Source organism: Dicentrarchus labrax, unplaced genomic scaffold, assembly GCF_905237075.1.
Source record: "Dicentrarchus labrax unplaced genomic scaffold, dlabrax2021, whole genome shotgun sequence".
Lineage (NCBI taxonomy): Eukaryota > Metazoa > Chordata > Actinopteri > Moronidae > Dicentrarchus > Dicentrarchus labrax.
In genome coordinates, this window is record NW_026136710.1 from 4,950,320 (window position 1) to 4,964,779 (window position 14,460).

Here is a 14,460-nt window from a genome sequence, read left to right on the forward strand (position 1 = left end):
ATCCACCCAGAGACCAGGACTGCAGCCGCTCTGTGATGAGGGCTGTGTAGTGATGGGATGATTAGATTACTGCAACCACCGCGTCTGATTGGTCCAATAAACTGTTGTGATTCTGTCGTCACTCGCGGGCAGTGACGCAAGCTACTGTTTTTGAACTGACTTTCCGCAGAGCTACTTTTTATCATCTTTATGAAAACGGAACTTTTTCAAGATTATTAAGTTATTTATAATATCCAATTTAATAAAAAAAAAAAAAAAAATCTTAAAATTGAGATAAAAAGAAAAAGTAGATCCAACTGTTTATTAAATTAAAGGCTCTAAATCAGTATTTTATTACCATCTAAAAGTATATGAAAGTTGTTTAAAATGGGAGAAAGCCTATATGATTTGAGAGCAATATGTAATTAAAGGGTCAACAATGATGTAACAATGCATTGCATCTTGTTGGTGAATCTATGGAAGAGCTGTAGTTAGTGAAAATGTGTAGCACTTTGTAAGTTTAAAAAATGTGTCTAATGTTACTTTTTGATGTCAAATTCATAGTGTGTTGTAACAATAGGCTTATGTAGCTTTTTTTTTTTTTAGAAATAGGTAGATAGATCGTAAGTTATCTTTCCTGTAGGCTCCTTTTTTTGTATTATAAACTGCAGAATTCGAATTTCAAATGTTACATCGTTCAACTGCTGTGGTCCTACTCTTGAACAATTGTTGGTCCCTGCGATGAGACCGGTATTTGATGAGGAACAGTTTCTTTGAAAAACACTGGGATGGTGTTGCCTCCCCGCAGGGAGGGACGACAGCTGTTATAACACATGTGGAGCTCCTGTCTTCCACTTTCCACCATGAAACATAACAAGCCTTGATTGCATAGCTATGATACAGCATACCCGTTCACTCTGCACTGACACATTTGCACACACCAATGAAGACGTGACAGCTTAGAGGTTTAAGAGCTATGATTCCCAGATATGGAACTGGGAAAGTACCAGCCTTCACATGAATAAAGTAAAAGAAAAAAAAAACACATTTGGCTGTTTTTACTGCCCATTCTGTGCAAGTGTAAGCAAGCAGCGGTGTGAAATCCTAATGACCAAGTACCTTTTGGTAAAGGGTATTTCCTATTTCCTAACAATAACACTTACACAGGAAAAAAAAGTGTGAAGAGGAATAATACCGCAGACACACACCATGTAAACAAACACAAAGCCACTAGGAATGAAAACAGAATGGATCTGCTCGGGATCTTGAAGCCAAGAGAACAAAGTGTGGAAGAGAAAACCAGTCAGTCATTCTCATAACTCTGTTCTTCTGACCCTGTCACATCACAACACTATGACCACAAAGATCTGGCAGCTCTCAGGGGACCCCTCAGACCCCCACTTCCAATTAGAGAGATTAGAGAAGAGTCAAGACTAGAGCAGAAGAGTTTCATAGCCAAACAACCCAAACACCCCTTTCCACCTCATCCAGCTGGCATACCAGAGCAACAGGATGACTGCAGACTCAATTTAAAGCAACATCAAAGTGGAGGTTAGAGAGAGCCCAAATGGCAAACTGCTCAAGGGTCTCCATTAACTATTCAAGGAACCTGACATCAGCCCAGACCACTAAGGCCAAAGCCGGCACTTAGATAGATATGGGTGCTGTGTCACTGCCGAGGACGTGACTATTTAAAATTTTTTCTTCTGTGCAAAGTTTGGGTACCTCTAATTTTTGCCCTTTGTAGAGCCACACACTCCGATGCACGAGGCCTATACAAAGCTTTCTTTACAACAACCGGGAGCAAACTAAAGAACACACCCTGACCACACTTGCATTTCCCTTTTAAGAAGGAATTCATAATGCATAGCAGAACCAAAATCCCATCAGTGTTGGATGGCAGCCAGATAAGAACAACGGCCAGATTCAGTTGAGCCAGCAGCTCTGTACGATGGAGCAGGCAGCTGCTCTCCCCCCAAACTGTACCTCTTAAATTACTCTAATACATCAGTTAGATTCTTTACTTTTGAACAAAACTTCTCAGATTGTTTTAAGGGAAATATGAGGCCAGTTTCCTGTGCAGTCTTGTCTTCCATTTATTTCAAACGACTACCTCCGGATATGCATCCTCTACATGCGGTTGTTCATGGCGACTTGCATATAATAGTGTTTCCAGAATTGGAATGCGGTTCCCGAGAGTAGATTTGTAAATACTCATGCAGAGACAGACATGCTCTTCAGTTTGTCTCCACTGCTGTCAGAAGTCATTACACACAAGCTGCTTTGCCAGAACAATTCACTGAACTTTGTATTCAAGTGCTTCCAAGCCCAGAGAGAGGCAGAGAGAGAGGGGAGGGAGGAAAAGGAGTCAATATTAAAAAGCTGCCAAGTGTTTTTCTGCCTGCATTTTTTCATTTTACTGTGGCTCATGGAAAATTCTCAGATGTCAGGCTTAGATATGTTGATATTTTCCCTTCACTCTTTTCACATGAAAGAAAGGGATCCATATGCCTTTAGTGAAAACAAGAAAATAACTTTTTATTGATCTGTACATAGTCATGTTATGAATATGCAAGTGTCATCTTGAATCAAGTCAACAACCCAGAACTGCAGTAATGTCTTCTGGTAGGCACCTGAAAGATGCAAAAGAGAAGTTTAAAGGGATTTTAGCCACACTAGCAGCATAATGTTGTTAAACTACTGGATGGAATGCCATGAAATTTTATACAGACATTCATGATCCCCAGAACAATTTCGGTGATCCTGTGATATTGTTTCCAGTGCCACTTTGATGTCTTCATTTTTGTTTTTCAGTGAAATATATCAATATCTTCAAGATGGATTTTTACTTCCCAGACAAAGAATTCTAAAGACTCCGGTGATCTTCTCTCTTCCATCTATTCTATACACTGCCATGAAATATGGTACAGACATTCATTTTCCCCTCAGCATGAATTCTAATAACTTTGGCAAATAACTTTGCATTTCATCCAGCACCAAGGAGTAATTTACCTAATACTTTGGTTTATGACCAAATACCTGATACCTGACATTAGCATTTGCATTTAGCTCACCACCATCATATTCTCCTCTCAGTGTGCCATCTTTCCAGTCTCCAGCACGCCCTGTATTTTTATCACAACAGAGATGTTTTAAGATGGTAACACATGTTCTGAGACTAAGTGCATCCCTCTGGGGGAAGCCATGCACCATGGCAGGAAAAGGATTTGACTTTGAACTCACAGAAGACAACAGAGCCACAAGTTCAGACAAGGGTCAGTCTGGTTGTAAAGCAGCCAAAAGTACTCCAAAAGTTATAATCGCCAAAGTCAAAAGTTTGGATGTAAAGATGAACAGATAGACAGTTGTTTTGTTGCATTGGTTTTCCATTAGCAAGACTCTCAGATTCCTTTGGCTATTGTTTCATTGAGAAGATTAACACCACAATAGGGAGTAATATTACAAAGAGATTCATGTTCTGGTTGTTATTTTTTCACTTAAGGATTTTGCAGGAAAGCAGATGGGGCCGTTAAATAGATTGGAACAGAGACTTAAACTCCAGACAGAGAAGTAGACGCTAGTTTTGCCATCACAAAAGAGGGTTATTGATAGTGAGTGCTGTTCTAGATTAATGACGCTTGCAATGAAACCTGTGTTATAAGGAACAATAGCAACCCTCTAGGGCTGCTCAGGCTTGCATTAAGGACATTCTCAGTGACTTTGGTCAGGTAATGATAAGATAACAGAGCCATTTCTCTTCAGTACAAAGTGGGGAAGATAATAAAACCACCCAAATTTACCCAGCAGTAATACCATTGAGGGTATCTGTCTAAAAAGGGAGGCGTGTAGCTATTACAGAAGAAAAAGACACTCTAGCACATACAGGGATTTTAGCTTTTGTTTGAAATGTGACCTCTCCTATCCTCCAAACTCTGATCATGTTTCTCTTCAAGAGGAAATAGCTCCTCTGGGACAGATATGTCACCACGACCTTAACACAGAGAAGTCATTGTTCACTAGATCAGGACCTTAACAAGACACCTGAAAAGGAAGAAAATTACTGCCCAGCATCCACATTACAAGCACTGAATAGAAAAAAAGGAAGCACACCTTAAGTGTTCAATGTCAGATTACTGAGAAAGAAGAGAGAAAGAATGATTTTAAGCCTGAACTCGGGAGGCTCCTTCATCGACTCCTGTGTGTAAGCTTTAATCCGACCTAAATTATGGTGATGAGAATGAATAGAGACAGAATCGGGCACAATAATTATTTCTGTGGCCCAATCAATCTTCATGTGACAGTTTAATGACTACTTGTGCCAACCACATTGTTTAGTGTTAGGGATTGCTCGGGTTGCCACTTTGTAATACATCTGTGACACCCGAACATGAATGTAAAGTTTTGGGACTATACTGCAAATCATGGAATCTGTCATTTTCTTTCAAGCTAAAGTTTGACATTTTGGGAAATGTGCTTATTCACTTTCTGGTGGAGAATAAGTTAGATGTTGGTTTATTATGCACTGAAGCCAAAGTGCAAAAATGACATTTTGCCATTGTACAAGTCATGTGCCAATCTATTTATTGGCTAGGGAACCAACAGAGGTTCCTGGAAGTTTCTGGTCGCCAAATAAATAGTCAATTTGTGAGCTTCAGCTGTACTTATAGGTGGATTTTGTTACCTCCAGCAGAGCCAGACTAGCTGTTTCCAGTCTCCAGTTTGCTAAGCTAAGCATATGTCATATCCAACAGACAAGTATGAGAATAGTATCAAGCTAACTCGATTTCCGAAAATATTTTACTATCCCTTTAAGCCTTGTTGTAACACAACGTAGAAAGAGGTTATGTTTTCTTAAAAGATATTGGAGATACTTTACTCATAGCTACAAGGGATCATTGTGGGATTACTCTGCATGCACGTACACACACACAGTGCAGTCCCGCTAACAGAGTCGGAGAAGCAGGATACAAGATTGCCAGTTTTTCATTTCCATGGTACATTCTGTAACTCAGTCCGTCTGGCATCCTGCCAATGTGGGGCACATTTTGAGCTCAGTCTTTAAGGCGTAGCTGCTGTTTCGGGAAACAGAAAATGAGATGTGACACAGGGCTTCCCTGACATTTGCCTGAGTAATCACAATGTTTGAGCAGAATTGATGATTGTTTAAATAGCACGGCCCATTGTTCCTAGATTATCTATCTAGCAGCCACAGGAGTATTCTTCAGGCTATACACGAGAAAGGACTGGGCTGATTGATGACAGTTTGGTGAGTTTTGGTGAGTTCAACTGTTTCAACCCCAGCTGACACAGGTGTACCTCGTTCCAGCTCAGAGTAAAAGGAGCCCGAGATACACAATAACTGCAGAACTGTATAACATGTGACACATCCCAAATGCCAAAGTATCCAAAGATAGAGACAAACGCAAACATATACAAGAGTATCCTTTGATTTTTGTTCATGTGGATGGAGAGGCCTGTAGTTTGGTGGTTAGATTCCTTCCATCTACATTACAGTTATTGTTCCTAAGCGTACACTACTCACTATACACACATATCCTACAAGCAGAAAAAAAACACTGACTCTAAGCTTATGAAGATTCTGGTGGTAAGAGCCCAGATGAGGCTGTCTTCTGTGACAGTAACCACACGCATGCTTTTAATCCAAACACACCAGCCTTTGTGAGGCGCAGCACCAGCGGTGGTCTAGTTCAACTGTCCCCATCCATGACACCATATAGTAAATCAAGATCATCTGAGTGGACTTTTTCCCACTTCCACAGACAAATACCACAAAATACCATGGTTACTACTGTATTCGAACCACCACAAACAGAAAAAGAAAGAAGATCAACCTTCTGACAGGATTTATGAATCACTCAGACACACATGCTTGCCAGAGAATATCGTTTTGTCCTGATTCACAGAAATTAATTTTGTGCTGATCCATTGCCAGCTATTTTTCCGAGACACAGTTCTCATAGATTGACAATCTGCTATCAAAGGTAAACTTGAGAGCAGTTACTGGACCAGCTCAGTGCACTGGAAGCATTAATGTTGCCTGGTAACATAACTTTGGACAAAACATTTCACTTCTTTGCCCTCTAAACTGCAATAACGGTTTCTCCCATCCAGCTTGGCTTCAATGGACTTACATCAGCTTTGGTTGCAGTTTTTGAGAAGAGTTTTCTCCGAAGTGACAAAAATGTTTTGTGTGTAACCAGAGCGTTAAGGGGAGGCTTTCATACAGTACAACAGTCACTTAGATGTCTGTTTGAATTTGAGATTTTGGATATGGAAATATGAAAAGCGGTGTTGTGATGGGAAACCACGAGGAAATTTTAGGTGTTTTTACTGTTAGCTCCAAAATAAGAGTATTTCATGGGTGGACAGGATTGGGGATGCATGAAGTATCAGGTACAAATATGGCTCCTTTCTGGACAAACGTTGAGGCACTATTTGGATTAGCAGTTAACTCCGGTCAGGGTGGTCTGGGATACAGAGTTTATGTTTAATTTAAACATAGGCTCTCTGAGTCTGCATACTGTCACTGTGCTGAGAAAAGCCATGCTGATCAGTTAAACAAGAGGTGAAATTGTAGGTTGAATGTGTAGTCTGATGGCTGAAGTTATAAAACCTTTTTGCGGCACACAACCTGGCAGAGAGAGTCTTGTTTATAGTGGAAGTCACTCGCTGAATATATATAGTTTTCATCTTTTTCTTATGAGCTACTGTACACTATAGGCACATAATTAGCTGTTTAACAGTCCTATATATTTGGGAAATATCTCGGATTGTGCTACCTACCTTTAACTCATTCCCGTCTTCTGTGACCCTTCACCATGACAAGAACACTAAACTAAAACATACATTTGCCTTGAAAGAGGAAAAGATCTTTTTAGCTTCATGAGGAACAGCTATTTTTAAATCGAACCAAATAGTTTACCAGCTCAACTGGTACAGAAATATTCACCACCTGAGAATGACATGTCTGTTTGTACCCTGGCTGGGGGGTGAAGGCTTTGACATTTAAAGGCAACATGGTCCCCAGTTCGTGTCCAGCTGGGGACATTCATTGCATGTCATTCCCCATCTCTGTCTCCCCTCATTCTCCTGTCAACTTTCTACTTTCTGCAGTCCAACAAAGAAATAAAATGTGCCCTCAAAAAAGTCCACAGCTGTGCTATCGGCTTTGTCAGGCTGTAGTACTTAGGCCAAGCAGTGCTTTAAGCTAAATCTTAAACTGGGCATAAGCTGTAGGATTTGAGCCTGTTTCCCTTTAGAGTCGGACCGAATGTTGGCTGACGCTAGACTCTGGCACAAAAAAAACAAGTGGCAAACTGAGAGTCTGAAAGGGCCATGGCGACAGGTCACGGCACATGGACGGGAAATACGGAGCAAAACTTTATTGACAATTGTCAATAACCAGAATGGTCTGCTGGCTAAAAACAACATGCTTGTTATAGACTTATTTTATTTTTGAAAACATTTCCTTTAAGTTCTGCATAAACATAAATTATAGGATCTATGGTCTTCCTTTCCATCCAGCACCAGCAAAACTGAGATGGGCTGCAGAGAGGGAGGGGCTGTTAAGTGAGTAAGCTGTCAGCTGCACTGACACACCACAGATGCACCACTATGACACTCTTAATCAGAGTGTAAAGTAAACAGAGCCTGTCTGGACATGGGCTGGGTATCAGTCAGACAGTGAAGGACTACAACAGTAAACAGGTACTGACCTGTCTTGGTTAGACAGAAAAAAAAGGACAAAACAGTGTTGCTTAAGCAAAAGTAAACAGAAAAGGCAAAGATGTGACATATTGTTTTATTTTACAAATGGATGTTTACCATTCATTTCTATGAACAATAAAGTAGGTAGAAGTAGCCATGACAACTAGATTTTTATTCAGATATTCTGGTACGCTACCTATCACTGTTATTTTAAGACTGTTATATAAATTCAATTGAACATTGTTCTGTTTTTGTCTGAAAACAGACACTATTCAGGCAGTGATGCGTCTAGATATGACGTCTAATCTTATCCTCTTATACTTGAGCACACACACGTATGCAATACATACACACACACACACACCACACACAGTAGCAAGGGAAAAACAAACAGGCAGGGTTTTGCTTTTCCTGCAAAATCTAAATATTGACTCAGTAACCTATAATCATACACAGTCTGAACAAAATTGAAATAAACAAGTGTGCCTGTAATGTGTAAGTGTTTGTGTGTCTCATGGGCACTGAGGCCCTTGAATGCTGACACTGACAAACACACATAAAACAGAGGAAGTGGTTCAGTTTTTGGTGAATACCAGACAATATGGATTCCATCCAGCACACTGGAGCAACATAAATTATTTTCTATTCTCTACATATACAAAGAAGTTCTTTCGAAAGCACTGAGCCTTCCGTCTCTGATCAAACATCTGCTATCAATTTACATAATTTAACTTTCAGATGACTCACGTACAATATTCTCACATTAAGAGGCTTTAAATTGCCAAGTAAAAAAGGCAATAAAAATTCCATCATGCTCTCAGAAGAGCTTTAGCACGCCAATGCCAAGTTTCCAAGTGACATCAGCAGCCAGTCAGCCACGCAACTGTGTTATTATTGTGTTGTAATGTTATTAAAAGCTCATTAAGTTTCATATCAGACTTTCAATGTATTTCTTTTTCCTTTGCTGGGAGAAACAGTACAATGTGGAGAAAGATACAGACTGGGTATGCTGACTTAGAAGGCATTGTTGCTCTACGGACCATAATGACTGCTTTCCTAAGTAAACTTGATTGATTGAATGAGGCTTTTGTGTTGTTAGCATACTGTTGGATCTTTTGGTTTTTCTCAGTGAGTCTTTATGGCTCATTAGTGAAATGGCAACGCTGAAACATTTCTGGCTCTACTGAGGCCTGTCAGACTGTGCTGCTGATGCCAGATATCATCAGAGGCTAACAAGGAAACACTGAGTCTGAAAGAAATGAAAGTTGTTAATGAACACGGACAAACTGTTTTTTTTTTTTTCTAATTTTAAAGATGTTTTGTCTTCTAACTCTGTGTCATCTCAGGTCAAAAGATCAGTTCAACGTTCTGGGAAATATTCTTATTCACTTTCTTCCCAAGATGATAAGATCCATAACTATATGGTAAATATTAAGATGGACCCTGGTTAGCTCAGCTTAGTATAAAGATTGGAAATGAGGAAACTCTAAAACTCACCTATATGCTAAGCTAAGCTAACTAACTGCTGGCTCTAGCTTCAAATTTACAGTATAGAAATGAGAGTGGTATTGAGAAAGCAAATAATCAGATTTCCCAAGTGTTTCAATTCTGATATGAGTCATCAACCACATGAGAAGATTACAGCATGTCCAGAAAAACTCACATTGTATTGTCTCAACAAAAGGACTTCTCTTATTGTTATTGATTGATGGTTTTTCAGAACTCGTAGAAACAATGATGTCCTTTTACTTGTTCTGCAATATCTGGGCTTGCATCCCAAAATCCCATTATGTCCAAACAAAACAGAGTTGGTCTCAACTTTCTTAGCAAGAATATGAAAGGAGAGCATTGTTCATACATACTTAGACATGGGAGAGGCAGGCTGGTTGGATTCCCAGACTGGCAGATCCAATCTGAGTAAGGAAGGTGAAAGACTATGTACTTGGCAGCTTCCAGGTGTGAATGTGTGTAAATATCCTGTTATACCTCAGCCCAAAGTGTTCTATTAGGCTTGTTGCTTTAAAAAGCAATTTGAGCAGATGGCCGATGAAATAACACAGTATCTTACAGCTAATGTAAAAGGCTGTGTGTGTGTGTGTGTGTGTGTGTGTGTGTGTGTGTGTGTGTGTGTGTGTGTGTGTGTGTGCGCGTGTGGTCAAAACATAATAAAATTACAGATTTGGATGGAAATACAATCTGCAAATAAGATTATAATGCCATCCAATGTCTATCTAGTTTGAACACAAAGCACCTTTTGTGTGAATTTTGCGTGATTTGTATATTTTTGTGTGATTGTATATTTTAAGCACCATTGCACCAAGACAAATTCCTTGTATGTATAAAATCCTACCTGGCAATAAATCTGATTCTGATTCTGATTCTTGTCCAATCTATAACAACACAGTTCTTGCGCACCATTAGGTCTCAATTTCTATGACCAATACCTCTTTACTGAGAAGGCATCAAAGCATCCTGCACACTGACAATGACTTGTGCTCAATTCAAGCCCAGACTGAAATATGAAATAGCAACAATTGGATGGATTGCCATGAAATTTTGTATGCTGACATTTATGTTTAGTTCAAGTACAGCCTTACAGACAGGGGCGGATCTGGAGGGGTCTCAATGGTAACTGATACAGTTATTAACATTGTAAATAAAGTGTGTACACTGACAGTGTGTTGGATTCTTTGGTTCCATCCAATCTGAAATACAGTATGAAATTTTTTTACCTATGTCCTTACATAGAGACATCCATACATTCACACAGAACTTTTTGCAACTCACTGAAGAACACAAGCATCTTTTCAGTTGTCTTTATTTAAAAATGTCTCTACAAATAACACTTACACCAACAAGATGGAATTAGCATAGTGTGAGGCAGACTTAGTGGGCCCAGTGAGGTTCCTGGTTCCTTCATCAACACAGCTGAAGGAATGAGTAGAAACACTTGTCCTGATTGGGCCTCTTGATTGTGCTGTTTGTCCTGCTTTAGGTTGAAAAAAAAAGATAAAATTATGTATAATCTTAGACAGTTTGGTAATTGATGCCTATATTATATGGTCTTCTGTAAGTTTGATACATAACAAAGTTGAATACCTCATTTTTTATGCTTTTTACAGATGGAAAGATACTCCCGAACATCATCAGGGGATCCCAGGACCACAGGAACTCGCTCATGGATGCTGGTGGGCTGGATGTCCAGGACATTCACCGATCCTGTAGTGGCCATGCCTCCTGCCTGCTCCATGATGAAGGCCATAGGGTTGCATTCATACAACAGCCTCAGCTGAAATACAAGAAGAAGTAAAAGGAGTGACTTGATGAGAAGATACATGAAAAATAACATGTGGATTTTACAGGAACTTGACATGATTTGAAAGGATTCCATAATCAAATGCCTTCTGTCCATGTGTATAAACTCCTTTGCTCACCTTGCCCTTAGGACTCTTGACATTAGCAGGATATAAAAAGATGCCTCCATACACCAAAGTACGATGAACATCAGCTACCATTGACCCAACATATCGACTGCCATATGGAGCAGAACCATCCTAGAAACACAAAAAAATGATTTAGAATTATGAGGCAGTATTTTACATATCAGAATCCAAAATATTCTATATTCATTGACACAGTACAGTATAATTAATAAAGGTCACTGGCCACCAATCCTCATCAGGCCTTTGCAATGTAATAATGTTCAAAAACGGTGACTGTACATTACTTTCCATTACCTCTGGGTACTTCTTCTTTTGTAGGTACTCAGATACATCTGGATAAAAATGCTGTGCATATCCTTCATTCAAACTGTAGATTTTTCCCTTTTTCTTAATCTTCACGTCTCGATCCACCAGAATGAACTCACCAATGGCCTGAAAAATAAATGTGGGGAACTGATGAGAAGGATAATGAAGACACATACAAACTGAAAGAAGGAGCAACAAGGAATCATAGAAAAAAAAAATACATATATATATGATCAGGTATCATTTCTGATGCTATCTGCTATAATGAAAAACATTAGTCTTACGGGATCAAGCATAAAGCAGTTGACTCCTTGCCCGGTGGAGAGGACCATCATGGTGGCACTGCCATACAGAGCATAACCAGCTGCCACAATGTTTCTTCCGGGCTGCAGAGCATCCTTCTCAGCTGGCTCATCATCTGTCGTCTGTGGAACAACACATGATAAAATATCAGAACAGAAAGAGGCATTTTAGAAACCAGTACTATTGTTGACACTGCCAGTTAGAATGCAGTTTTTTTTTTAAACAAGGATACGGTACTGGGGGGGACACTGTAAATATCTAACCTATTTTTATGTATTAAGAGCCGGTGTACAATTTTTAAATTTTAAAAAAGGTAATATTTCATCCACAGTAGTGAATATGTTCACTCTGTGTCTTATTTAATCTCATTGAGTAGTTCATCTTTATTTATCCAGGAGTACTTGTACTAAATGTGTTTTGCCAATGTAGTGAACAAGAAGTATATAGTAGCACAGTATAGAATTACTCATGTAGTATTTAAGTATTTACTCAGGACCTGAATAAATGTACTTAGTTACATTTCATCACTGGAACCTACTTTTATTTTACAGATTTTTGCAAAACTCTGGAGAGGGTTTTCCAAAATGTTCAGGGAATAAAATAAAATATAACACACACACAAAAACCGGCTGATAATAACTTCGGTTTGGAATCAGCATGCAGTATTGTAGTTACTAACCTTTTTGTAGATGGCAAAAATTGTTCCAATTGAGACGAGACAGTCGATGTTTGAGGAACCATCCAGTGGGTCAAAGCACACAATGTATTTTCCCTGTCAGTTGAGAACAAAAAATGATCACTGTCACAATAATAACAGAAAAAAACATGTGAAAAAATCTATAACATAAAGAAAGAGGACACATAGTTTTGCACAAACATGCATGTTAACACTGTTCAGATGTAAGTACCCTCTTATCTGGTTCCACAATGATGGCCTTCTCATCCTCTTCCGACACCAGCACACAGGCACTGAAGGAGGACTTGATCATGTTGATGACCAGGTCATTGGACAGGACGTCCAGTTTCTTCACCTGGTCCCCTGTCACGTTGGTGCTTCCAGCAATGCCATATCTTCCAAGAGAGGAAAGACGAGCAGACTGTGTTTAAAGTCTGAGTAAAAAGCCTTCCATTATGATGCAAGTTTAAAACACAATGAAGGACATGTAATAATATGTGTAATATGTTTGTTATTTTGTTAAAATGTTGTAAATGTGAAACCAGTGAGAACTGTCTGAAAAGCACATTATCTTCTTGACCTCTGCCCTTGTGGATTGTACACAACAACATAGTTTACCTTTGGACAGGGCCTGAGTTAAAAGTGCTTACAGACTCTCGTGTCATACTGCATGTAACATGAAAAAAACCTAATGTGCCAAAACATGATAGAAATTGAAACTTGCTAATCTAAAAGTAATGTTAATATAAAAGCAAAGCCTTCAAATAACAGTGACTTCAAAATGATTTATATCATTAAAAGGGGTGTACACTGTAGTTCCTCCTTCTCATTAATCTGTACAATAGTTACTAGATGCTCGTATATTCAAATGCATGCTTGTTTCCTTCTATTCCCACCATTTAAAAAGAGAAATACTACTCACAGGTTAGCAATCCCAGCCTTTCTGACAGCAGTTGAAATGGCTTTGACAGCTGTGCAGATGGAGTTGAGCAGGTTTGTCAGCTCACCTGTTCCTTGGGCCTTTCTGCCCTCTTCCAGAACAAACCTGGTGAGGGTCAGGACGTTGGTATCGAATTCTCCTTTGTCAGACATTTTGTTGTCAGGAGTGGGGCCGGGACTGGGACCTGATGCCTTAAGTGAAATAGGTGAGCGAGGCCCTAACGTTAAAAAGTGGACTCATGAGCTGAGGTAGGGGAAGGGACGGGGGTGTGCGACTCTTCCAACCAATCAGAAGTGTCCTTCTCACAGGTAGGGGTTGGATTGATCACTTCTGTAACTGTGGGTTCAAAAGGGCAAAGTTCAGAGATAGGGAGCGTTTGTTTTGTTTTAAAGTAACAATGGCCTTCGTCTGATTCAATCCCTGCTCATTTTGATTATAGGATTTAGTGTGTGTGTGTGTGTGTGTGTGTGTGTGTGTGTGTGTGTGTTTCAATGAACAAAATCACTTCATTAAGTCAAATTGTTACACAGCACTACATTCCTTACAGTACATCAACAAATGCTCCATGCTTTTCAAACATATGCTGGATTCCTACTATTACACGTTTTATTTGTTTAGCTTTACAATTGCCAAGCATGAGTTTTACTTTGCTACTTTAACATACTTTAACTAACACTCATACACTTCCCTTCCCAAAAACATCCCACATTCATGATGCAAAAATGTGCACAGCTTGTACTGGATATGACAACCTCAGCACTTCTCCGGCCACACTATTAAAACATTCCTTCCCTGCATGATCCTGAAGAAGTGTAAAGTTCAAATCATGGGACTCATTGTCCTTGCCTACCCTGCCAGATTTTATATAACACCCTTAATTTTACATGTGCTGATAAAACAGTCTTTGCAAGGTAGGCTAATAGACAGCCACGCTCAGAGGGAGCAGTTGTGCATGTTGTCTGTGTCGGTGTGTCTCTGCATGCATGTGATTAGTTTATGGCAGTCTCTGTCGTGAAACAAACAGGGAAAGATAAAAGGACTTGAGTTCAAAGATACATTACGTAACACATAAGCTTACGTCAAAT

General features: G+C 39.5%; 1 protein-coding gene across 2 annotated transcripts; it reads right to left on the reverse strand.

Annotated features, from left to right (window-relative positions):
• Window positions 1-10,509: 10,509 nt before the first annotated feature.
• fbp1b (fructose-1,6-bisphosphatase 1b) lies at window positions 10,510-13,606 on the reverse strand. Of its 2 annotated transcripts, none has more exons than XM_051412974.1 (8): window positions 13,358-13,606; window positions 12,668-12,830; window positions 12,439-12,531; window positions 11,741-11,881; window positions 11,445-11,582; window positions 11,142-11,261; window positions 10,807-10,996; window positions 10,510-10,693 (listed from the first exon to the last, which is right to left on the reverse strand). In XM_051412974.1, exons 1-7 carry the CDS (start codon window positions 13,525-13,527, stop codon window positions 10,808-10,810), a joined length of 1,014 nt encoding a protein of 337 aa, XP_051268934.1. In that variant the 5' UTR covers window positions 13,528-13,606; the 3' UTR covers window positions 10,510-10,693; window position 10,807. The 2 variants fall into 2 exon arrangements, with proteins under 2 accessions (XP_051268934.1, XP_051268933.1); XM_051412973.1 differs by having other exon boundaries at window positions 10,510-10,696; window positions 13,358-13,605.
• Between the last annotated feature and the right edge of the window lie 854 nt (window positions 13,607-14,460).